Genomic DNA, 27,037 nt, shown 5'->3' on the forward strand with positions numbered 1-27,037 from the left:
AGTGACTCGATAAAGTAGAAGTCATAAAATAGAAAATCTATGGGGAAGAAAAAAAAAAATAGGGTGCCTAAGACTTTTGCACAGGACTGTGTATATCTAAGATATCATGAGAGTTTCAGGTATTACCTGTGGATGCCGGAGCACTCTATGCACAGCAGAATGCCCAGGTTGATGCTGGCCCAGCGTGGCTCGGCTTGACCGCAGTCACAGCACACCTCGTTTCCTGGGAGAGACTGCACCCTCTGTAGGACACTCTCCCCCCTCACGCTCCTCTCCCGTGGCTCGCTGGCCGAGTCGATGCTGCTGGTTGAGGGGGACGCCGTCCTGTCTAATCGCTGATAGGACAGAGTTATACACTGCAATTAGGACCCTAAAGTTCAGGTATCCCCCCCCCAAAAAAAAGCCCAGTCTTCGTCTAGTAATTTATCCTTTAACTTTAAAACCCATTTATTCCTGCTCATTTGACAATTAGAAGTGGCATTTTGTTTCGTATTAGTAAATCCGTTCAGGTGTTAGTCACCAAAAATAAATGTATAGAAAATCACTGCATTTTACTTCCTCCTTCTTACCCCAGTTACCATATTTGGGACAGATACACTCATTATTTCACAACAACATTCTCATTCTCCTTTTAGGTTCCTATTTTTCACACGAGATGGAAACCGATTGGTCACAATCAGCAGCAGGATAACAACTTGGAGGAAAAAAAATACAATTATTTGCTTTTGTCACTTGATGTCTCAAAACTACACGGACAAAAAGATGTATGCACGTTTATATTTCAGGTAATACTGCACATTGATCATCTTAAATACATAACCATTTTACTTCATGTTAGCAGACTAACAGTCTTTTGTTAGAGTTTGGGAACCCCTGGGTTCAAGTATAAAGGAAAGACCAGAATTTAGGTGTCATGTCAGATATTCCGGTATAAATTCTCACCTAGGATATGAGCAAAATCAGGCTTGAACCTTTTAAATACCTTCAGGGACGACTGAAGACTTACACGAACACTGTTCAGTGTTGTTGTGAATATGCTGAAAAGCAACAGACAGTGACATGAGTACGTACCTCTATATAGTAGTTATCTGTAATCTCTCTGTAGGCTGAGGCGATGCTGGCCTGCACAGCCTGAATCCAGGCCTGACGCAGCTTCTCAGATTCAGCCTGCAACATACAGCTTCTGCAAAGGCAAAAAAATGGTAGCTGTTATTAGTCACACACCCACATTGATGCACTCCCAGATATGCACAAGCATATGCTGGTAAATACTAACCAATGATCTTAAGATACATACTTTGTAGGTGACACCACTTCGAAGCAGAACCTCCGTTCTATGTCCTCGCAAGGTTTGACGGAACAAAGCCTCAAGTCCTCCACAACGACTGTAAGAGCATCCTAGAATAAAATGGTGGGTTTTTTTTTTTTTTTTACATCCACTATACATTTAAGATATACAGTATTACATTAAAAAGTGTGCACAATCACGAAACTGCAACCGGAGTTACCTTCAGCCTCTTCTGATACACAAGCTGGCTGTTCTGTATTGAGAACCATCGCCTGAATAGAAGGGAACAGACATATATTTTTTCTTTGATTAGTGGATTTTTTTTCTTTTGATACTTAAGATTTGAGATCTGTCTTCCTTTTACCTATTCCATGTTTTGAAAGCATTTGTAGATCGCTTGAACAAATATCCCTCCATCACAATCCCGTTCGGAGCGTCCACATTAAATTCCACCTTGGAATCATCACCGGCGAAGTCCTGCGAGTTACAGAATAAAAACGCATACTGACGGCACAAGTATTAATCATGAATAAGGAGTCACAGTATTAACCTGATGAATGAAATCTTTCTACTCAAAAGTCCACCATCAGTCTACAACGATACCTTAATGTACGCTCACAGAAAATAAAGTACATTATTGTAGCTTTCATAGTACACTGGCTAGTCACTGGGGCCGAACCCTCTAAAAGTTCTTATCTGTACCCTTTATATACTGCTTGGGAACATATATGAAGCTTTTTGGCTCTAAAAAGGTACACAATATTACGTTAAGGTCCAATAATGAGCCCTAAGGGGTACGTTAGTGTAAATTGTACCTTGGGAGACAGAAATAGGGGTACAGCAGGAGTCCATTTCTGACAGTGTACATACCACCATTTAAGTTATAAGAAACATACATCACAAGATTATCAGGATATAATATGCAGGATAAAATATCTACAAAAAACCCCACTCCATTTCACAAGGACAATTTGGCGAATTGAAAGGAGTACTGACAAGACGTAGATACGCTCAAAAGATTTTTACATGATGACTATATTTTTAATATTTTGGTGTCCACCCAGTGTTCAACCCTGAGTCACATCTGGAACATCTATGTGAAGAGCATTAACCTGATGCATCGTGTCCACGCTTATAGACCGTCAATTTAAGGCACTTGTTTTTATATTTTAGGAAAATCATCATCATCTTTCGGCTGCTCCCGTTAGGGGTTACCACAGTGGATCATCATGATCCGCATATTTGATTTGGCATAGGTTTTTATACCGGACGCCCTTCCTGACGCAACCCTACCCAATCTATCCAGGCTTGGGACTGGCACTAAGTATGCACTGGCTTGTGCAACCCCAGTGCCTGGGTATTTTACCTAATCTGCATGTCTTTAATACTGCGGGGGAAACCGGAGCACCCGGAGGAAACCCATGCAGACACAGGGAGAACATGCAAACTCCACACAGAAAGGCCCCCCATCAGCCATGAGGTTCAAACCCGGAACCTTCTTGCTGTGAGACGACAGTGCTAACAAGGGAATCACTTCAGAGCAGCACTTATTCACTTTTTATATAAAATAAAGAAATGAATAGCAAGAAGGGCGGCACGGTGGTGTAGTGGTTAGTGCTGTCGCCTCACAGCAAGAAGGTCCTGGGTTCGAGCCCCGTGGCCAGTGAGGGCCTTTCTGTGCGGAGTTTGCATGTTCTCCCCGTGTCTGCGTGGGTTTCCTCCGGGTGCTCCGGTTTCCCCCACAGTCCAAAGACATGCAGGTTAAGTTAACTGGTGACTCTAAATTGACCGTAGGTGTGAATGTGAATGGTTGTCTGTGTCTATGTGTCAGCCCTGTGATGACCTGGCGACTTGTCCAGGGTGTACCCCGCCTTTCGCCCGTAGTCAGCTGGGATAGGCTCCAGCTTGCCTGCGACCCTGTAGAACAGGATAAAGCGGCTAGAGATAATGAGATGAGATGAGAATAGCAAGAAATACCAGTCTCCACTAAATGCCTTAGACTTTTAAAATTGTTATCATGGGGAATTTTTTAACCTCCTTGTGTCATGCAACAGACCTCAACTGTGTAACTTCTGCATGTTCGGAAACAATAGTTTCTATCATTTTGGATTTCATCACTACATATTTTAGACTCGTTTCGAACATTAGGTCAAAGTTAGACGCAAAATTCACATATCAAGCAATTTTAAGTAAAAATGTAAAGAATATCGAGAGGTGTATAAGTAATTTCTGCATGAAAGGGTGAAAAAAAATATAAAAAACAGCCACTAAGCTATGGTTACAAACTAATAAAGAGCTTGTTTGCCTGTAATATCCAAATGTAATATACATAAGCATGCTCAGGGCTTGAAATTACGTTCATGCACATTAACTACTTAAACTCCCCAGATTCAGATTTCTCTCTCTCTTTTCTTTCATTTTTTCTGACTTTCTGCTTAGTTGCATTATAAAATCACTTAAGTTACTAATTAATATAATTTAAGTCTAGAACTGAATAATAAACTAGCAGTTAATGAGACGTGGTCTTACTTGAGTAGCTTTTATTTCTAATTATAAAGCATGCAGACGTTTTTATCCACATAGAACACCAAAGGGACTAAAAAAAAAAAAAAAAAGGTTAATCTTATTAGCATTAAAAAACCAAACCAAAAAAAACCCTCCAGGCTAGGATTCATCCCTTTTGTTCCACCTTTATGATAAAATGTTTTGTTAATACGTGAGATACTGTATAAAATCATACGAATATGAGTTTTAAATCATTTCTGTAATACCACCTGAACAACACAAACAACCCGTTTAATGAAAACGTTAGCTGTGAGTAATGGTATGTGATAAAATGAGTCCACTTAATACGATCTGAAATGAAAATCAATGAGGAGAAAACCAGCACATGCATAAAGCATAAAGCAGATTTGGAGCTGTAAACCTCTCTAAAACACACTCTAAAATTACACTTGAAAATACAGCCAGGACATTCTTTCAATGAGCAAAATACATGCATTAGACATTATCTATAATGTGTTCTTTATATTTTAGAGCAACAAAGAACCTTGGATCACATTGTTTTCATGGGTAATGGAGTAAGCCTAAGGATAAAAAAAAAAGAAGTTAAAAATGATTTGTGATTGGTTATACACTGCTACAACCCAAAACAGGCAAAAACTAATAGAATAAATAGCTTCGGACGGAATGAATAAATTAAAACAACAAGAAAGTAGTTTTGTGACTGGTCTTTAGACCTGACTTGATGAAGACAGTGTGTGACATCGGAGTTATAATAGTGATGTCAGGAAGAATGGGACTTAATAATACACCTGAAAGGATCCTAAAGATGCTCAGAAGATTATGAAAGTGGACAGGGACGGTTATTATTATTTCAAAAAAAATTAAAGGCAAAAGATGGCCATTCAGTTTATTAAAATATATTTCTAGGACATTGAGATTTGATATTGTGTATATTTTGGCTTAAAAGATATGCACTCAGCTGGAGCTGTTTTACTGAGGGTGAAAAAAAGAAAGGAAAAAAAAAAGAGACAAAGAGAAAGAAAACTCACCAAAGCGGAATCGAACCTCCACAACTTCCCGAATATCTTCATCTTTAAAAAAAGTTTTTCTAGCAGCATTGGGAAATCAGGAAAGATCTTCCAGATCTTGAGTTCCTCTTGAAAAGTCAATCTCTAATACATATAGCTAATAAACGACGGTACTCTGCTTTCCATTGAGGAACATGCACGTGAACCTGACAGCAGTGTGGCTTCAAAAAGACTGACGACGCCACCCTCGTGCACAGCACTTCTTCTTAGTTGCCACCTGCTCCAGAGCAGCTCCTCTGGTGCGTTCTGAGCTCAGTGTCCACATGATTAGCATACAGCTGCCTACTTCTGCACAAGCAGCCCCTGATCTGACCAGACATTATTTCACAGCCACGAGCAGAGCCACCTCTTGTTCTGCGGATTTACGAGTACCCTCTTGTGCAGAGTTCCTCCCCTGGCCTGCGGCAAGACTCGCAGTTAAACGGAGCTTGAAGGACCGGGGGTGGGTGGGTGGGGTGGAGGCACTTGGTTTTGGAATCGCCAGCATCCATCTGTGTGGCAGTCCACAAAACAATTCCTGCTTAATCAAGCAAACATTATAGCCACTCATGTGTAGGCACCTCCTTCCAGCACTGATATACTCGCAGGCACGTTCCCTTGTAGAACTGAACATGCTGCCTGAATGGAGCTTTTCATTCTACTAACAGTCAATCAATTAAAATGTTTAACTTTAAGTAGTGCCTCAGTCGACAACACCCACACCCAAGTACTGGAACACGATGCCATACCACTATCTGTATTTGTTTAGTGCTCAAAATATTTGTTTTTGGATTCGAACTGGAATTTTGTTACAGAAAACACCAAGTCATTTTTCATTCACAAATACATAGAACGACAAACTGAAATTTGCAGAATGCAACTTTTATTCAACTTCAGAATCAGATTTCTGGCAAGCTATTTTCTGTCTAATGTGACGGAGTAAGCAAGCTACTCATCTCATTATCTGTAGCCGCTTTATCCTGTTCTACAGGGTCGCAGGCAAGCTGGAGCCTATCCCAGCTGACTACGGGCGAAAGGCGGGGTACACCCTGGACAAGTCGCCAGGTCATCACAGGGCTGACACATAGACACAGACAACCATTCACACTCACATCTACGGTCAATTTAGAGTCACCAGTTAACCTAACCTGCATGTCTTTGGACTGTGGGGGAAACCGGAGCACCCGGAGGAAACCCACGCGGACATGGGGAGAACATGCAAACTCCGCACAGAAAGGCCCTCGCCGGCCACGGGGCTCGAACCCGGACCTTCTTGCTGTGAGGCGACAGCGCTAACCACTACACCACCGTGCCGCCATGAAAGCTAACTATATTTCAAAATGTCTTTTTGGAAATGCCAGCAGAGATGTACTGCCCTGTGAACGTCATCTAGCTTGTCTCGGACAGGGGTTCTCAACCTTTTCTACTTTAAGGTCCACCTATTCATACTTGGAACGGGTTGGGGCCAATTACAAAAGACCCCCAATTATTTTGGCTCATCTATTCTATTAGAATCTAATAATCTATTGTAAAGTGTATTAATGGGATGCAACATCACTCCCTGTTACAGATGGGAGCCCAGGAATTAAATACATGCAATAAAAAAACAAGCTGTTTTTAATTGTAGGTATTGTATTTAAAACTGTATGGATGTGCCAGAAGCCAACATAAAACCATAAATGCAGGGCATTCTCAGTCAAAAGGGATTACATGATCCAAAAGTGGAGTCTGGGTGATTAACACAAGAATTTATTGCCATGTTTGTGTACAGCACACAAGCAAGTTATTAAAACCAAGAAGTACACTCAAAAGAAGAGGATATAGAAACCACTCAATGGGATTAGATCTGTACATGCTAGTAAAGAAGGATTTTTCCTATGAAAGAAAAATTTACAAGTGAAATTTGACATTAGTAGAATAAATTTTTTATCCTATTGTAGCCGTAGCGAAACACAAAGACAATAGTTATGCATACTATTAATTAACTTAATATGAAGATAATTAACGGATAAATCAACAGATTTTAAGGTGGATTTTTTTAAGATTGCGTATCTTTTTAGTCTTTTGTATTTGTAATTATTTGTATCTGTATATGCACGACCCCACCCCCCAGCTCTGCTGATCAACTTGTCATGTTTAAATAAAGTCGTTCATTACGAGTTGGAAAATTATCCATCTGTTGAGTTCCCCGACATCGTTCTACACAGACAAAAAGATGAAAACCTGGAAGAGCATGGAGGAGTACAACTTTTTATGTGTGGCTGGGTTAAATATCTGGGGATCAGGACACAAGATAAATCCTGTATCGTTTTTGCCCAGGGAAGGAAGAATTTCTGGGCTTTTTGTCCACGTTTTTGCAGTGGTTGCTAGGACACTACAAGTTTTAGTATCGGGTGTAAACAAACCACAGCTGCTCAATTCTCAATCCTCCTTGTTCTTCTCTTCCAGCAGGCATCATGTCGTCATCACAGATCCATATAATTTACCCACAAAATGTATTTATTTGGGGCGGCACGGTGGTGTAGTGGTTAGCGCTGTCACCTCACAGCAAGAAGGTCCTGGGTTCGAGCCCCGTGGCCGACGAGGGCCTTTCTGTGCGGAGTTTGCATGTTCTCCCCGTGTCCGCGTGGGTTTCCTCCGGGTGCTCCGGTTTCCCCCACAGTCCAAAGACATGCAGGTTAGGCTAACTGGTGACTCTAAATTGACCGTAGGTGTGAATGTGAGTGTGAATGGTTGTCTGTGTCTATGTGTCAGCCCTGTGATGACCTGGCGACTTGTCCAGGGTGTACCCCGCCTTTCGCCCGTAGTCAGCTGGGATAGGCTCCAGCTTGCCTGCGACCCTGTAGGACAGGATAAAGCAGCTAGAGATAATGAGATGAGATGTATTTATTTATTCTGCACACAGTCTCTCTCTCTCTCTCTCCCCTTGTGCGTACGCACACACGGGTTAAATGTAGAGGAGGAATGTGACAAAAATAAAAGGCTTGTTCTTAATTTACCCACAAATGTATTTATTCCACTTGAAGGTGTTCGGCAAACCAGCTACCGGATTTGGGATACTATGACATCCTGAACTATTTAGTATTTGGCTTCAAACTTGAAAAATTCGTGGCCCACTAGATGGCGCTGTGCGGCCCAGTGGTTGAGAAACACTGGTCTAGGATGTAAGGAGTGGCAGGTCGATAAGTAAATTAGAAATGTGTGAACACCACTGTTAAATGGAAGAAAATATATGTATCCCTTGTCCAGTGCCTGATGGTTTTGGGCTAGCTTCAAGTGTTTTGTGTGGCTTTTGAGATGTAGTTGAGGTGGGGATTTTGCATGAACACAACTAGTCTCAACGTGAAGCTTTAAAACAACTGGATAGTGCATTTCCTGTTCATATCTCATCTCATCATCTCTAGCCACTTTATCCTTCTACAGGGTCGCAGGCAAGCTGGAGCCCATCCCAGCTGACTACGGGCGAAAGGCGGGGTACACCCTGGACAAGTTGGCAGGTCATCGCAGGGCTGACACAGACACAGACAACCATTCACTCACATTCACACCTACGGTCAATTTAGAGTCACCAGTTAACCTAACCTGCATGTCTTTGGACTGTGGGGGAAACCGGAGCACCCGGAGGAAACCCATGCGGACACAAGGAGAACATGCAAACTCCACACAGAAAGGCCCTCGCCGGCCACGGGGCTCGAACCCGGATCTTCTTGCTGTGAGGCGACAGCGCCAACCACTACACCACCGTGCCGCCCTGTTCATATCTGTGTTTGTATTTATTTAGAACACATTCAGTCTTGTTCAATGCAAATATTGTACGTGTTCGATCCAAATAATGTATTCATATTCAATTTCCTATGAAACAGAAATATGAAAAATTTATTTTTTATTTCCGCATTTTTTAAATCTGGCATATTTGCACAGCACCTGTTCACACGTGTTCACACACAGCTGCTAGACCCCACTGAACATACCATAACTCTGTAGGAGAATGATAAAAAAAAAGGAGTCCCAGGGGTGTCACAATGAACTTAGCCCCATAGAAAAGACTAATGTGTGCATTATACTGCATGGATGTGTGTTTATGTCCTTGCGTGTGGAGTAGCAGATGTAACATGGGGCAGGAACAGGAGAGAAGCAATAAGACAGCCGGGGGAGATCGTAACTCTGCCACAGGAGACATAAAGTGAGAAAGAGGGAGGAATGGAATGAAAGGGCTGCACAGGAATCTGATAAATCGGTTGAATAAATCAGATGGACCGCCCGTCAATGCTGATCTCGGGAAACGGAATTAACCACGGGAAGATGTGGCTTTGTTAAAAAAGTGTGCGAACAGAACTAAAGCTATTAATTTCATGGTACATTTTCATGTCCGATCATCAGCTGCAACTGAGATATTCAGTTGCTTCAAATTTCAGGTGATCTATGTGTTGGTGAAGAGCAGAGATACCTGATGTTTATTTCAAACTAAAAAGCCACCCAGGCATCGAAAAAGACATTTTGTCAACACGCAAGCTCATTTATCCATGTCTGATAAGGGTGATTATTTCTAAAAGAGATCTTAGTCTACTAAATTTGGTATGGGGTTGGGGCACACAAAGTGAATATCAAGCTGTGTGGGGTCATCAGGTCAATAAAGGTTATGATCCCTCCACACTTTCTTTATAAAAGAGCCCTGAACTCATGGCAGCCGTTCCAGGATGGACAGCTCTGTTCTCCAGTGGAAGTTTGAAGGGTTAAAGGGGGCGGGGCAGAGGCGTCAATCTCCAGGCAAAGAAAGCAAGTCACTGAAGCTACATGATTCATGCTAAGCATCAGTCTAATACTTGGATACAAAACGTTTCAGAACTCTCTTTCTTTTTCTAGTCCAGTACTAAAGGTGCTGGTTACAGGTTTTAGTACCTGATCAATAATGCTACTAATTAGGAACTAATGGGAGAAGCCACAGCCAAAAGGTTAGAGAAGCAGCTTTGGGACTAAATGGTCACCGGTTTGATTCTCTGGACAGCAGGGATGGCACCTAACACCCAACTGCTCCCCAGTACGTCATTCTGGATAAGAGCATCTGCTAAATGCCTATAATGTAATGGCACCCGGTGGTGGGTCTAGAACCACTGACTATAGCTGATACGGTGTTAAACAATGTAGAAAAAGAGTAATATTTAAAACTTATCATACAAGCTGTCAATTTAATAAAGATTTAGTTTGTTGATAACATCCTGATATTATTTTGGTTTCATCACACAGTTGAAATGAAAAAAAAATTTTTCACCATGGTGAGCTTTTCAGCTCATTATAATTAGCGAAACTTAAACAAGTCTTTTCTTTAGTAATTTTGTCATCAGCCAAAATTTCTTTTTTTTTTTTAAGATATTTTTTTGGGCTTTTTTTCACCTTTATTGGATAGGACAGTGTAGAGACAGAAAATGAGCGGGAGAGAGAGACGGGGAGGGATCGGGAAATTACCTCAGGTCGGAATCAAACCCGGGTCCCCGGATTTATGGTATGGCGCCTTAGCCACCTGAGCCACGATGCCCCCATCAGCCAAAATTTCTAACCTACGACTCATTAAACCAACAGAAATGATAATCCAAGCGTGTCCTGTATATTGGACTTTATAATAGAATTGTTGTGCACTGAAACGATGATGCACTCACTGTGAACCTTGTGGGGAGGGGAATTGAGCTAACACTAAACTGAACTGACCTCTGTTTGGATCGGTTCTTGGTTTTGAACGTGCTGGAGAAAATGCCCTTGATGACTGACATCCGTCTGTTTGAAGCATATTATTGTGTATTTTTCACTAGGATCACTTCATTTCCTAAGGTTAATCATTCTGCCCTTGTGTGGTCATCCTTCCATCATTCTGGATGGCACTGAGGGTTAAAAAGGAATCTGGATGCCAAAGTCTATCACTATTTTGTCAAAGTCAACACCAAAACGCCTCTAAAGCCCCCATCCCTTGCCTAGACACAGATGGCTCATTTCACCTGTAAGTCTTTTTCTCAGCGATGCAGACCTAACCCGGGGGGCGACTCCACCGTGTGACTCCACATGTGTATACAGAGCCAGGCTTGAATTGGATTGCACATGTGTGGGACAGTTGGTGGCACTAATTTAACAGTGATGTTTTTTTGGCACGCCACCTTAATTTCTCTGGCTCGATTAGCTCTGCGCCAGTGCCATCTGCTCCAATTAGTGAAGCTGGCCTCGACTCTGATTCTACCGCCAATCCTGAATGCACCTGGTGCTCCCTTACCTAACCACAGACCATAGGGCAAGTCACACCACCACTGTGCTGTATACGAATGCCAAAATCACAAATCTCTCTGTAAAATCTGCAGACTTTCTCATTTGGTTTCCCATCAAATGATGGAAAAAATGAATGAGGACATGAGTTTGTGCTTGAATGTGTCTCTCGGTGCTTGTGTCTGGGTGAAACAGTTCAAAATAAGTTTAATTCCTCAAACACAGCCCAATCTGTACAAAGGAACCACGCTTCCTTCACACCCACTTCCCCAACTGTATTATGTATATAATGTAGCATCCTTTCACTGGACCATATATTCATTTTGCAGTTTGTATTTTGCTTGAGAATTTATTAGCGACAAATAATTGAGATCCGTCAATTTTTTATTTTATTTTTTTGGTTGCTTGACCTTGACGTGTTACTGGATTTGCCCTTTTCTCATGCATATTATTTTTGCTGAAGGAACTGTTCTAATAGTGCTGCCCTGGGACTAGAGCAGACTCGAAACATTAAATATTTCAGACACAGTCGTGTTGCTGTTAAAATTCCTTGGTATTTATGATTAAAAAAAAAGAAGAAAACACCAATTGTACCAGTACAAATTGAAGAAAATCACTACCCAACTGTAGTCATACTGTACAGGCGGAGGAAAATTCATGACGAGACTGCGTACGGTCATCAAAAGCACATTTCGAAGGTCATGGCAGAGACAGCTTAATGCAATGCAGAAAGGAAGTGTTTAAGTGTCTTAGTGACGCATTAATTTAGGAAGCAGGTCTAAACACACTACAGGCTTCAGAGGTGAAAACAGTGAATAGTACCATAAGAAATAAAATTAAATAAATAAATGTATGTAGAAAACTTTAAGAAATAGAAATGCAAAATATTCTATTCTTATTACATAATTACATTATGTAATGCAGACAAATAGCAATACCATGTTGTTCTTTAATAAATAAAATATTGTGAGCACTGGTACATTGCTGTGGGACATGCTGTTATAGTGAACATTAATAATGAACATTACACCACCCTATCATTGATTATTTTCCGATAACAAACAGCTCGGTCATGTAGGAGATGACACAATATCTAAGCAAAGGTATTTCAAGAGTCTTACCGATTTTATTTATTTATTTTTACAAAGGTCAATTAGCAGTATTTAAAAACTTTCATGTTCATATGCCCAGCTAACACATAAAAGGTTATTAAAATAGCCAGTTTGTAATTTACACTCACCAGCCACTTTAATAGGCACTTGTTCTTGATTCTAAGATTCCTGTTCTTAGCTGTAGGATTGGAACCCAATGTGTTGTTCTGCTGTTGCACACTGAGATGCTTTTCTGCTCACCACGGTTGTAAAGAGTGATTATATGAGCTGCTGTATCCTTCCTGACAGCTCGAACCATCTCATCTCATATCATCTCTAGCCGCTTTATCCTTCTACAGGGTCGCAGGCAAGCTGGAGCCTATCCCAGCTGACTACGGGCGAAAGGCGGGGTACACCCTGGACAAGTCGCCAGGTCATCACAGGGCTGACACATAGACACAGACAACCATTCACACTCACATTCACACCTACGCTCAATTTAGAGTCACCAGTTAACCTAGCCTGCATGTCTTTGGACTGTGGGGGAAACCGGAGCACCTGGAGGAAACCCACGCGGACACGGGGAGAACATGCAAACTCCACATAGAAAGGCCCTCGCCGGCCACGGGGCTCGAACCCAGGACCTTCTTGCTGTGAGGCGACAGCGCTAACCACTACACCACCGTGCCACCCAGCTCGAACCAATCTAGCTATTTTCCTCTGACCTCTCTTTTCAACAAGACGTTTCCACCCACAGAACTATCATTGCTCACTCCATGTTTTTTTGTTTTTCACACCATTCTGTGTAAACTCTAGAAACTGGTGTGTGTGTGTCCGTCCCCAGGAGATCAGCAGTTTCTGAAATAATCAAACCAGTCCATCTGGCTCAAACCAACACCCATGCCACAGTGAAAGAAAGTCACACTTTGAGATCACAAATTTTCCCATTCTGGTGGTTGAAGTGAACATTAACGGAAGCTCTCGATTTGTATCTGGATGATTTTATGCATTGTGCTACTGTCAAGGGATCGGCTGATTAGAGAAGTGCATAAAACACAGGTGAATGAACGTTCCTAATAAAGTGGCCGGTGAGTATAACTCTGCTCTTTAAAACCGTGCTCTGAAAAAAAAACTAATATTTATTATTTATTTACTGCTGCAAAGGAACTAGAGGATATAACACCTAGCATAAGCTAGCTACTTTCTGGAGCTAACAGTATAGCTAAATAGCACCTAGCACACAGTGTACGTACAGACAGACAGACAGACAGTCTAAAAAGGCACAGCAGTCCTGAAACCAAGACAAAATGATCAGAAATCGCAACATTTCTCTCAGATATCTTGATACATTTCTAAGATGAGCCTTCATGAGGCTAAAATTACACTGCAATATTGGGAAAATTCATCATTGTGTCACAGTCTGATTAGCTTAAAAACATCCCTGCTTGTGTTACTCCAAGACGAGTGATTAACCATGCTTTAATACAGTAAATACAAAAATATAAAACTCATGTTTTCAGAAGGATAACGCTTATACTTTATATAGGATTTATTCATGTACACCATTCTATTCCAGTTCCTTTTTGCCAGGATGTAATGGAGACTACAAAAGCATCTCTTTTCACACAGCGCCAGTCGAATCCCTCATGCAAATGTGCACGTGTTTGCTTAATGCGTGTGTGTACGCAGACAAAGGTCGGGTTGACTGTTACTGCTCAGTCACTAAGGCTCAATCTCAAAGGCAGACAGCATCATAAAAAAAAAAAAAAAAAGTTATTCTAAAGCACACACACCACCTCCTGTGCTTATTCACTTTGAAACATTCAGGATGAATACATTCATGGCCCGTGTGTTGTTGGGCTGTCTCTGTGTATCATCCCATTTTCCACACTCAAAGCCAAAGCCATACACTCACGCTGGACCACATTTAGCATGCAACATGCATCAATTAATATTTTATAAACTGAGAATGAATCATCCATATTTAGAATAAATCAGCCTTTCAGTCACATATTGCAGGTTTGGATACAAGTACAACACAATCAGCGTGATCTGTAGATTCATACACAACACCGTACAAAGATTTTAAATATGCGAGGAGAAATCAGGTATAGACCCTTTTCACGTGACGTCACGACAAACGCGGCCGCCATTTTGGACATGAACTACCAGTAGTCTACCACAGCCAACAACGAGGAACGACGGCGAAGCATCGAAAGGAATATAGCCATCAAAGAAAGTTTTTACTTTCAGCAAGACCATCATGCCGTTATATTGTTGTGCACCTGGATGTAGTAACCATCAACACACAAGGCAAGATTTATCATTTTATCGGATCCCGACAGATGCTGACCGACGGAGAAGATGGATGGTCTCTAAAATATTGGCAAAATGATGTTTATTGACATAGCAATCATGTGTAATGGGAAGCGTTTGCATATCCGAAGTGTTGTGTTTACATCAAAGATAAAATAAACCGATATGACAAAGACTGCTGCTGCCAGGTTGGGGACACAAACTAGCAGAAAGGAAGTGTGCCAACAGTGCCAACACACTTCCTTTGTGGTCGATTCTGCTTTAAGGTAAGATGCATTTAATTATTCGTCTGCTGTGGGTTTGGAATCGGTAGCCTGACCGATTCGTTCATGTTTGTGGTGCCATTTGTTTGTTGACGCGTGTTGAAATGGAAGATTGGTTGTTGACATGATTTCCAGTGATGCTTTGGTGCTGCTGTGGATCAGATGTGTTGAGTAGCCTGACTGTTTTTTTTTTTCTTGCGTGTGGTATCATTGTTGACGCGAGGTTGTTTTTTGAACATGCCAATGCGGACACGATTTCCCCTGATGAGTTATGACTTCAGACGCGATGCGTGTGTGGAGGTGTGGAGTCCGCATGATATGTGCGCAAGATAGGCTTCTCATGTGTTTGGAGATCCGTGCTCTGAGACAAGCGCAAGCACCCCCCCCCAAGGGAAAAAAAGGGACCCCCCGAAAATATCGGCATAGTTCGAACACTGGGTTGGAGAAAGTAATGGCAAATAGTGAGTGCACAAACTATAGAAGGTAAACTGTACACAGCGCCAGGGCAGTGTGATGCTATGTCTACTTTTAGATTGTGTTAGCTTATCAGTGAACACACTCGTCACTCGACGAGTTTCACGTCTTTACGACGGATACTTAAATGTGTGTTAGGTATTATTGTTGCAGTCTAAGCAGTCATTGTAGCAGCTAGATGAGCGAGAACCGAAAGGGTCTGTGCCATAAACCGTTATTCCTTCATGTCCAAAATGGCGGTCGCGTTTACGAAGGTCACGTGAGTGAAAAGGGTCTATAGTGAAGTTAAAAAAAAAAAAAAAGGAGCAAAGTCACTCACCTGCATCAGAGTCTGTGGAGGAGAAAATCATGTCGAGAGAGGAGAGAGAAAGCCAATTACTGTACAGAAATTCAACAATCACAATTTTAAACGTATGTAAGCAGAAAATATCATTAGGCCATTGTGCAAATAGTGCACGAATAGCACCGCTGTCAATCAATTAAATTATATATAATATGACCCAATATAAGCCATATAGAGAAGATCTTAAATCAGTGAACATACTATACTGTTCTTTATCTCATTGCACCTCTGTCCTTACACACTTACCCCTTTTCCAATAGGATTCTTTAAAATATTAAATTATTTCGCGGCTCTCAAGAGCCATCGGACATCATTTTGAAAGCTCAAAAGCTGGAAAATGTTGAATCGTTCCTTTAAAGTTACAGTTAGTAAAATTTTAAAAGGTGTTCTACACCTATAATTCTATACAACTTTAAATATACATTTGAAAAACTTGTGATTCACATCACTGCCATGTAATAAATCTGACTAATTTCTTCATTTCAGGCTTCTGTTTATATTTTTCTGGCCCAGAAATGAGCTGCACTTCAAGCTGTACTTCTCCCTGGCATATGTGCTTCCAACAAAGGGATGTGAAGTTATTTGGGGAAGAATTGACAATTTTTTCAATTGCATTTTGCCTCACTGATGGCAGAGGACTCTAAAAGTACAGACGGCTCCTTTAAACGCACAGCCATCACCATCTTTGCATCAATGAACCATTTCATAGGAATCAGTGATCTTTTCCAAATACAAGGAGATTCAGGGACATGGGGTTTATCAGGACAGTCTGTGGATATTGATTTAAAAAAAATAAAAAATATCAAGTGAAAGTTCATTTGAATTAATTTGGGACTAAAATATAGTGAAGGGAAATTTATGAATACAACTTCAGGATCTAATTTTGTAGGCTCAGTATACCAATGCTCTGTTGGCTAGCAATGTGCTAACAGATGGTCAGTGCCTGGGTGGCAAATAGTGTGGGCATGTGTGTCATGAGGCCCAAAGTCCCCTGGCTGGTCAGGGAACTGTCTTTATACTTATGTTGATAAAATTCTCCATAAAAGACTTTTAAAAACATACTGCGGCCACATTTATGTCAAAATGATTAATTTTACCCACCAACAGACATCGGTATGATCACTGAGGATAAAATGTTAAAGGAGCAGTGTGACTCTATATTTTTAAATCTGCAGGCAGTTTCTCATTCTACGTATTTGATCATGAATTTATTATTTTTTTTAAAGTGTCCGTGAAATACAGTATCTCATGTTGCCTGGATTGGGTCTTCCTCAAAAATTCCCAAATTATGAACTGATACTAAGAGCAAGAAAAAAAAACACTCACATCCCATTCAGATACCCAATCACACGATCACTGAGCCCAATCACATCAGATTTATGCATCATACGAACACGTATTTCTCCAAGCCAAGTGTCGCTCACCCGCTGCTGAATGACAGCATGCTGGTGCTCCATCACTCTCTTCTCCATGGCCGAGTCGATCACCAGCTGATCCAGCTGTAGCCAGGACACACACAGCAGATGAGTAAACATCTCATACATCATACGTACCATCAGAATCCATACATACATTTATATTTGTACAGGGGATTTTTTTTAATTAGCTTTTTGAGCATCAGTTCTCAGTTTTATAGCTGCTAGTAATAGGAAATATTACTGTATTATTGTCTGAAGTACTCACATCCTTGATTTGGACTTGTAATTTGACCTGGACTTATTTGACTTGGATTTGAAAGTACAGCCCTTGGTAGTATTGGATTAGCAGATCCAAGGACTGTATAAATCGGTCACACAAGCTGCCAGGGAACAGATTACTCTTTCTTTTAACTCCTGTGCTCTTTTAAGGCTTGTGTTGGTGTGTAATGCATTTGGACCATATGATGAAGCAGCACCTCACCTCAGCAGCAAGCTTTTTCATATACGGGTCAAGCTCGTCCAGAAGGTTGTATCCCTGCTGGAACAGTGTGTACTGTGCATGCATGAAGGACAGCATCTATAAAAGGCAATGGAGGAAGGAAGGAAGGGAGGAAGGAAGGAAGGAAGGAAGGAAGGAAGGATCAGAAAAAGACAGAGGGCTCTATTACCATCACTGGCGCTGAAACTGAAGTACAGACACAGCACTTGTGTCCTTAACTGCAATGTATACACACATTGCTGTATTTATTATGTATTTATACGTTAGCCAGCAGTGGAGACTGAGCGAAGTGAATAAAGCATCGAAAGAAGGAGGAGATCACTCACCGAATCTAGGATTTCAAACTTCTTTTTGGCCTGTAAAACATTGATCTATGGAGAAAACAAGCTTAGTTAAGACATCTTAGTGCCATGTAAAGTCTAAGCTGAGCAACTGTACCAGAATATAATTTGCAAATACTACTGCGCCACTCAGTGGAGCTTAGTAATACAGCAGAATCATCTCATCTCATCTCATTATCTCTAGCCGCTTTATCCTTCTACAGGGTCGCAGGCAAGCTGGAGCCTATCCCAGCTGACTACGGGCGAAAGGCGGGGTACACCCTGGACAAGTCGCCAGGTCATCACAGGGCTGACACATAGACACAGACAACCATTCACACTCACATTCACACCTACGGTCAATTTAGAGTCACCAGTTAACCTAACCTGCATGTCTTTGGACTGTGGGGGAAACCGGAGCACCCGGAGGAAACCCACGCGGACACGGGGAGAACATGCAAACTCCACACAGAAAGGCCCTCGCCGGCCCCGGGGCTCGAACCCAGGACCTTCTTGCTGTGAGGCGACAGCGCTAACCACTACACCACCGTGCCGCCACAGCAGAATCAACGTGACCAAAATTGCACCTTTGGTAGCCTAGTGAATATAGCATAGTAAAATGCAACATAGGCCAAGATAGAAATAATCGAATAAACAAAAAGTACCAAAATTCCAACATTCATCGTATAAATTATATATATAAGAACATAAAGTGTTTAGTTATTGCCACAACAACTGCCCTTAGACTTCCAGTGCAATAGATAATATGCTTTCTGTTCTTTTATCAGTACAAGGAAATGCATCAAAATCTTTATCTGCTATAATCCCGCATAATACACTCTCGATGCCATCGATAGAGATGTTGAAAAACATGGGAGAATTCCTTTAAGGTCAATCCACCAAGATATGCTCGAAGATAAGCTCTAATCTTGCTGCAATATAGTCACTGATTAGACCTGCACTTGCTGCTAAAATCTGGATGCATTTTCTAAACAAAGTAACAATAAACCCAAATCAGTCACTGATAACTCGTATCCAGTGACACACTGAAAACAATAACTGCGTCAAGTGAAAATATGAGTACAATGTGCTAAACAGACCAAAGGTTTCCTGGCTAGAGGACAGTACTTTTGAAGAGCGAAGGAATATTATGTTTACTCATGTCTGATCACTATTAGCACATGTGTCAGACCATACTACCAAGTTACTTTCTGCGAAATAGAGTATACAAAGCCAACACATTGCCTAATTGCGAAGTCTTGCCAATCCTAGTCATGGCCTGAACCATGTCTAGTGTGATTGCCATTCTGTTGTTTTGACCTTTGCCTTCCCTACTGAATACTCTTTCAATTTGCTCTTTGATTGGATACATCACTATCGCTGTAACATTGAGTTTTGGCTTTGTTAATAAATCCATTTGCACATAAATCCTCAACCATCTCCCAAGTCCAGTTTCTTAGAGTATAATAAGCTAGGCTTCAGTGAAAAGGCCATTTTACAATATCAGACCTGTACACAAACAAATACCTTATTTTTAAAGGTTGGTATTTAAAGCCAGACTATAGTTTTTTTAATACTGGATCCACTTTTTTGCTTTTTTTTTTTCCCCCCTCGATGGTGAGTCACCTGTAGTACATAGTCAAGGGCGAGTTGTCGGAAACACTTCCGGGTCACCATAAGTGCGCTACTGGCTTCTTCTACCTCATGTGGCTTGTTGCGGGGAGCCTGAGCATTTTTCACCTGCGCTATCTCCATGTCCTCTCGCACCTTGTCAAATTGTTTCTTTGTCTCTTTAAATTTGCGCACATCCCTGCAGGGTGGAAAGCAAGAATGATGAGAGAAATAGGAGGAGTGTTTATGGACATAAAGTATGGGATTCTTTAAAACAAATAAATAAACCCTACTTACTCCTTGACAAAATTGTGCAGTTGCTGCTTAATGGACCTCTGGGCCTGGTCAAAGAGGATCTACAGGAGACAAAGGAAAAGATCTCAAAATATTTCAGACATTTGATTAAAGGTTCCGAGTGCAAAGTCGAATTCCGGGCACAATGTTCTATTTCTATTGCTGTTGGAGTTTCGGGATACTTCGCTGCTGCACACACCGTGTATCTTATGTGTAAATGTTTTGCTGAGATAAAACACGTCCCGCATTTTACGATTCCGGAGACTGCTGAAGCAGAGCGAGCAACATCATCACGTGACCACCATGGGGCGTGTTTGACCTACTTTTAACCAAAACAAGTCGGCATGAGCAAACATGGTGGACTCCGCTCTCCCTCCAGCGGAAAAGAAAAGGAAAACCTGCGTAGTGAGCGCAACTGCAAGACAGAGTAAGGTTAGAGGACATGTCATTTTTCTGGACTGATAACTACAACCCCGATTCCAAAAAAGTTGGGACAAAGTACAAATTGTAAATAAAAACAATGCAATAATTTACAAATCTCAAAAACTGATATTGTATTCACAATAGAACATAGACAACATATCAAATGTCGAAAGTGAGACATTTTGAAATTTCATGCCAAATATTGGCTCATTTGAAATTTCATGACAGCAACACATCTCAAAAAAGTCGGGACAGGGGCAATAAGAGGCTGGAAAAGTTAAAGGTACAAAAAAGGAACAGCTGGAGGACCAAATTACAACTCATTAGGTCAACTGGCAATAGGTCATTAACATGACTGGGTATAAAAAGAGCGTCTTGGAGTGGCAGCGGCTCTCAGAAGTAAAGATGGGAAGAGGATCACCAATCCCCCTAATTCTGCGCTGACAAATAGTGGAGCAATATCAGAAAGGAGTTCGACAGTGTAAAATTGCAAAGAGTTTGAACATATCATCATCTACAGTGCATAATATCATCAAAAGATTCAGAGAATCTGGAAGAATCTCTGTGCGTAAGGGTCAAGGCCGGAAAACCATACTGGGTGCCCGTGATCTTCGGGCCCTTAGACGGCACCGCATCACATACAGGCATGCTTCTGTATTGGAAATCACAAAATGGGCTCAGGAATATTTCCAGAGAACATTATCTGTGAACACAATTCATCGTGCCATCCGCCGTTGCCAGCTAAAACTCTATAGTTCAAAGAAGAAGCCGTATCTAAACATGATCCAGAAGCGCAGACGTCTTCTCTGGGCCAAGGCTCATTTAAAATGGACTGTGGCAAAGTGGAAAACTGTTCTGTGGTCAGACGAATCAAAATGTGAAGTTCTTTATGGAAATCAGGGACGCCGTGTCATTCGGACTAAAGAGGAGAAGGACGACCCAAGTTATCAGCGCTCAGTTCAGAAGCCTGCATCTCTGATGGTATGGGGTTGCATTAGTGCGTGTGGCATGGGCAGCTTACACATCTGGAAAGACACCATCAATGCTGAAAGGTATATCCAGGTTCTAGAGCAACATATGCTCCCATCAGACGACATCTCTTTCAGGGAAGACCTTGCATTTTCCAACGTGACAATGCCAAACCACATACTGCATCAATTACAGCATCATGGCTGCGTAGAAGAAGGGTCCGAGTACTGAACTGGCCAGCCTGCAGTCCAGATCTTTCACCCATAGAAAACATTTGGCGCATCATAAAACGGAAGATACGACAAAAAAGACCTAAGACAGTTGAGCAACTAGAATCCTACATTAGACAAGAATGGGTTAACATTCCTATCCCTAAACTTGAGCAACTTGTCTCCTCAGTCCCCAGACGTTTACAGACTGTTGTAAAGAGAAGAGGGGATGTCTCACAGTGGTAAACATGGCCTTGTCCCAACTTTGAGATGTGGTGTTGTCATGAAATTAAAAAAAAAAAAAAATCACCTAATTTCTCTTTAAATGATACATTTTCTCAGTTTAAACATTTGATATGTCATCTATGTTCTATTCTGAATAAAATATGGAATTTTGAAGCTTCCACATCATTGCATTCCGTTTTTATTTACAATTTGTAAATAAAAACGGTCCACGACTCCACGGTCAGGAGTATGGAGTTATACACCTAATGTTCTGATCTTACAGAGAAAGAAATGAGAACACAAAACAGTAACAGAAGAGATATATTTGTCTTTTGTTTCACGGATCTATTCACGGATGTCGACCATAAATTACGTCTCTGTGACCCAAAACTCTCGGAGGTCGATGCAGTGTCACGATGTTTTCCACGTGTCGCCATCTTGGTGCGATGCAGTTCCATAGTTATGCTAATTAGTTAAAGCTCCTTGCATTTGGCGGTGTCCGTCAGGCCATACTGTTTACCTCAAGAGGTAGGAAAACAGTCCCAAAACGGAGAAAAGCGACCCTCAGGATATCAAAATGATCACATCTTGATCATCACATTGCTATTGTTCTTGCAAGACACAGGAAAATGCCATGCACAATTTAAAAAAAAAAAAAAAAAAAATTCAGATGACTTTGCAGTCAGTACCTTTAAGGTAACAGTTCTTTGTCACTTATTAGAAATAAACCAAGCGTGTGTGTTAAATGACTAACTCTGGAGCAAAACCAGAACTCTGGAACACTCGTGTTAAATCCCAGTGTTCTTATGCTCCTGATACACCTGACCCAGGGTTTAACAATTAGTGTGTGAAATTGTACAGCTCAGTGGCTGTCCAGCCTCAGGCTACTCAGCATATGATCAGATATAACCACTAGATGGCAAAGTTGCAATTGCAAAACCAACAAAGCCCTAACCTTGACACATCTCCTTACTCTTATTCAAATCCCCATCTTCCTCATTTCCTTTTTTCAGCCTCACCAGTGTCCTTCTCGAAGCATTGAAGTGGATGCATGAAGTGTAAGGGAACACGGTGATGGAAAGCACAATGTCTGGGGCTTTTGTTTCAAATAACGTCTCGTTGAGGGCAAATAGAGAAAGGGACACCGGACCAAAAATGAAGAAGCTTCAAGGAAATATATATATGTCTTTGTGTGTAACACGAGTGAGTGAAGATAAGTGTGAAAACTCAATGTGTTTAATCCATGAATTAGAGGTCATAGATGCAAGTAGGGGTCAGAACACAGGCAGACATGAACAAACTAGAATGATCTATAAATGAATAGACAGATTCCTGAGTCAAAAGTAGGAAATAATTCACGCAGAACAAGAACTAGAAAAAATAAGGTTTGGACGTAATGCTAGAAATGCACAGTCTGACTTTGCAAATACAATATAACAAAACAAGGGATCAAGAGACTTGGGCTAAACACAGAACAGGTGGACACAATAGGGTAACAAGAGACAGGACTAGACCCAGAACAAAAGGCACACGGCAAAACAAACAAAAGGCACATGCAGGACGAAGAACAAGTGCCCACAGTACACAGAACTGCATCGCATCCTGAGAGGGAGAATTCATGACACCATGTCACATGCAAAGCTTGCTCATAAAAAAGTGAGGCAGATACGAGGAAAACAGGATGCAAAAACACTAGCTCATCTTTGCATACAGTGGTACTTGAAAGTTTGTGAACCCTTTAGAATTTTCTATATTTCTGCATTAATATGACCTAAAACAACGTCAGATTTTCACACAAGTCTTAAAAGTAGATAAAGAGAACCCAGTTAAACAAATGAGACATAAATATTATACTTGGTCATTTATTTATTGAGGAAAATGATCCAATATTACACATGTGAGTGGCAAAAGTATGTGAACCTTTGCTTTCAGTATCTGGTGTGACCCCCTTGTGCAGCAATAACTGCAATTAAACGCTTCCGGTAACTGTTGATCAGTCCTGCACACCGGCTTGGAGGAATTTTAGCCCGTTCCTCCGTACAAAACAGCTTCAACTCTGGGATGTTGGTGGGTTTCCTCACATGAACTGCTTGCTTCAGGTCCTTCCAGAACATTTCCATTGGATTAAGGTCAGGACTTTGACCTGGCCATTCCAAAACATTCTTTGGTAGAACGACTTGTGTGCTTAGGGTCGTTGTCTTGCTGCATGACCCACCTTCTCTTGAGATTCAGGCCCTGTCCACACGGCAACGGATTCAGGTGAATCTGATAAAATTGTTTATCGTTTCGGCCTGGCGTCCACACGGCACTGGCGTTTTGGGTGCCCCAAAACGAAATCTTTTGAGAACGGGTTCCAGAGTGGAAAAATCTGGCAACGGCGCCATTGCGAAGTTGTCCGGATGAGTAGAACGGATTTGTTTACGATGACGTCACAACCACATGACTGTCAGTGCTTCACGCCGGGTAGAAGTGTAACGAACTCGATGCGAGTTGTCAACAAATCCTATAACTTGGTTCATGAAACGCACTTACAAAATATTTTCACTGTGAATATTTATTGTGTAATGGTGCAAAGTGAGAGAGAGAGAGAGAGAGAGAGAGAGAGAATAGCCCTTAGGGCAGAGTCTTTAGTCCAAACACTGCGGAAGCAGTGTAACCAAAACTGCGCACCGCCCATGTGCTTTCCAAAAACAAAAACAATCCCGCCAGCAAAAATAGGAAAAAAAAAAAGGAGCGATCTCACCTCTTCAGATGTTGGTTTAAGTCCAACAATACATTCCTCAAAAAGGGCGTAGAAGAACAAAGTAATCCATCAATGTGTAGCATTCAATTTATTCCGGACCATTAAAGAATTCTGGAGGATATCAGAATGTTGGCGTACCGGCTTCCATCTACCCCCATTCATTCCTCTTTCCGCGCCTTTCGTTTTACGCTACTGATTAATAATCAAAACTTTATGTGGCTGATGCTACAGAAGAAGGGGTTTATGCGCATGTGTATACTACTTCTATTGTTCTGGTGTCTCCGATGGGACCGTCTTACAGCGCACGTAGAGGTGTGGCATGTGTATTGCATCGTTTTCAGCAAGCGTTGCGTTGCCATATGTACCTGATATTTTACTGATCCGTTGCCCATGTGGATGCGATATTTAAAAAAAAAAAAAAAATCTCGTTGCCGTTGTCGTGTGGATGTAGCCTCAGTTCATGGACAGATGTCCTGACATTTTCCTTTACAATTCGCTGGTATAATTCAGAATTCATTGATCCATCAATGATGGCAAGCTGTCCTGGTCCAGATGCAGCAAAACGGGCCCAAACCATGATACTACCACCACCACGTTTCACAGATAGGATAAGGTTCTTATGCTGGAATGCAATGTTTTCCTTTCTCCAAACATAACGCTTCTCATTTAAACCAAAAAGTTCTATTTTGGTCTCATCCGTCCACAAAACATTTTTCCAGTAGCCTTCTGGCTTGTCCATGTGATCTTTAGCAAACTGCAGACGAGCAGCAATGATCTTTTTGGAGAGCAGTGGCTTTCTCCTTGCAACCCCGCCATGCACACCATTGTTGTTCAGTGTTCTCCTGATGGTGGACTCGTCAATGTTAACATTAGCCAATATGAGAGAGGCCTTCAGTTGCTTCGAAGTTACCCTGGGATCCTTTGTGACCTCGCCAACTATTACACGCCTTGCTCTTGGAGTGATCTTTGTTGGTCGACCACTCCTGGGGAGGGTAACAATGGTCTTGAATTTCCTCCATTTGTACACAATCTGTCTGACTGTGGATTGGTGGAGTCCAAACTCTTTAGAGATGGTTTTATAACCTTTTCCAGCCTGATGAGCATCAACAACACTTTTTCTGAGGTCCTCAGAAATCTCCTTTGTTCGTGCCATGATACACTTCCACAAACATGTGTTGTGAAGATCAGACTTTGATAGATCCCTGTTCTTTAAATAAAACAGGGTGCCCACTCACACCTGATTGTCATCCCATTGATTGAAAACACCTGACTCGAATTTCACCTTCAAATTAACTGCTAATCCTAGAGGTTCACATACTTTTGCCACTCACAGGTATGTAATATTGGATCATTTTCCTCAATAAATAAATGACCAAGTATAATATTTTTGTCTCATTTGTTTAACTGGGTTCTCTTTATCTACTTTTAGGACTTGTGCGAAAATCTGATGTTTTAGGCCATATTTATGCAGAAATATAGAAAATTCTAAAAAGGGTTCGCAAACTTTCAAGCACTACTGTATATGAATCTGTTGGGAAGTTGAGATCATAAAAAGATACAAAGATCAAATCATTCTTTTTTCACTTAAGAAAAATGACAAGCTGGAAAATGTGATACACGTCTCAATTACAAATAAAGCTGAAATGCTGATCATAAGCATTATTACACTGCGTCCTAACCTCTTTCATTCCATTTGCTAATGATCCTAGACTAGAATCAGCATTTTCCCCTTCTACTAAACCCAGAAACAGGCACTAAACAGCAGCCATCCATTATGCACAGGCGATTTGAAGCTGGTTGCTTTCTGTTTCATTTAATTAGCCGGTGTACGTGGATGTGAGTCGTTAACAGCTCCTTACTGCTGTGCGATTACGTCAGACACCAAAGTGGACTGGATTTCCGGTGCCATTTCAGGCTCTTTAATCCATGTTCACCAACATTTACGGTCTTTCATTTTCACACCCTCATCTGCATCTCAGGATGTACTCTGCATGCTCTCTCTCAATCCATATGTCTTATCCTTATGTCTCTCATTATTGGAAAAATAGACAAACCTGCTGCAGAGTAGAGCCAATGAGCCACATCTAGTATTCTGTGGTGAAGCTGCAATTAAGACAGTGATGAGTGAGAGAAGAAAGAGCATGAAAGCAAAAGCGAAGAAGAAAGTGTGAGCTTCATTGTGGCTTGAATCCTAAAGCTTTTCGAGAAAGCACCAAGGCATGGTTCCTTGATGTAGTGCCAAGCGTTAATATGCAGCAGCATCCAGTTGCTCACCCATCGAAAGAAGTAGCACACTGAGGTTCCTTTTCCGAACCTCAGATAACCTCCATAAAAAAAAGAAGAGACCGAGGAAGAGATAACCAGACATAAAAGAATGAGCAGGAACAGAATCGAGGAGACCTGGAACTGAAAGATCGTTAATTGCACCAAGATGTTGCAAGTGCTACCCATATGTGCAACCTCAATCCAAATCTAAAGCCAATTTTTTTTCCCCCCTAAGGGATTTATTCAGAGATACATTTCTGACAGGCATGCAAAAATTTTGTTTAACTTGCATGTTAAGTTGCACATCAGAAAGAAAACAAAGCCTCATAAAAGTCTTGAACTGGACTCCAAATGATGCATGCTGTCTAAAGGACCTAGAGCAATGACAAAGACTTAAATAGCAAACAGATTGCTCCTGCTTCACTGTTTTATTCAATGTTTTATTTTATCTGGTCTTGGGAATCGCTT

At 41.4% G+C, this 27,037-nt stretch overlaps 1 protein-coding gene across 2 annotated transcripts in view; it reads right to left on the reverse strand.

Annotated features, from left to right (window-relative positions):
• The window catches only part of acap3b (ArfGAP with coiled-coil, ankyrin repeat and PH domains 3b), a 108,172-nt gene that overhangs the window by 19,345 nt on the left and 61,790 nt on the right, over positions 1-27,037 (reverse strand). For both annotated transcript variants that reach the window (XM_060910170.1, XM_060910169.1), the window contains exons 5-15: positions 19,739-19,797; positions 19,457-19,640; positions 17,837-17,881; positions 17,493-17,588; positions 17,018-17,092; positions 15,570-15,581; positions 1,653-1,765; positions 1,509-1,560; positions 1,298-1,398; positions 1,072-1,183; positions 127-335 (exon numbers count right to left, since the gene is read on the reverse strand). In XM_060910170.1, coding sequence (XP_060766153.1) covers positions 127-335; positions 1,072-1,183; positions 1,298-1,398; positions 1,509-1,560; positions 1,653-1,765; positions 15,570-15,581; positions 17,018-17,092; positions 17,493-17,588; positions 17,837-17,881; positions 19,457-19,640; positions 19,739-19,797 — 1,058 coding nt within the window. The remainder of the gene's footprint in view (positions 1-126; positions 336-1,071; positions 1,184-1,297; positions 1,399-1,508; positions 1,561-1,652; positions 1,766-15,569; positions 15,582-17,017; positions 17,093-17,492; positions 17,589-17,836; positions 17,882-19,456; positions 19,641-19,738; positions 19,798-27,037) is intronic.

The sequence above is a fragment of the Neoarius graeffei genome, chromosome 26 (genome assembly GCF_027579695.1).
Source record: "Neoarius graeffei isolate fNeoGra1 chromosome 26, fNeoGra1.pri, whole genome shotgun sequence".
Lineage (NCBI taxonomy): Eukaryota > Metazoa > Chordata > Actinopteri > Siluriformes > Ariidae > Neoarius > Neoarius graeffei.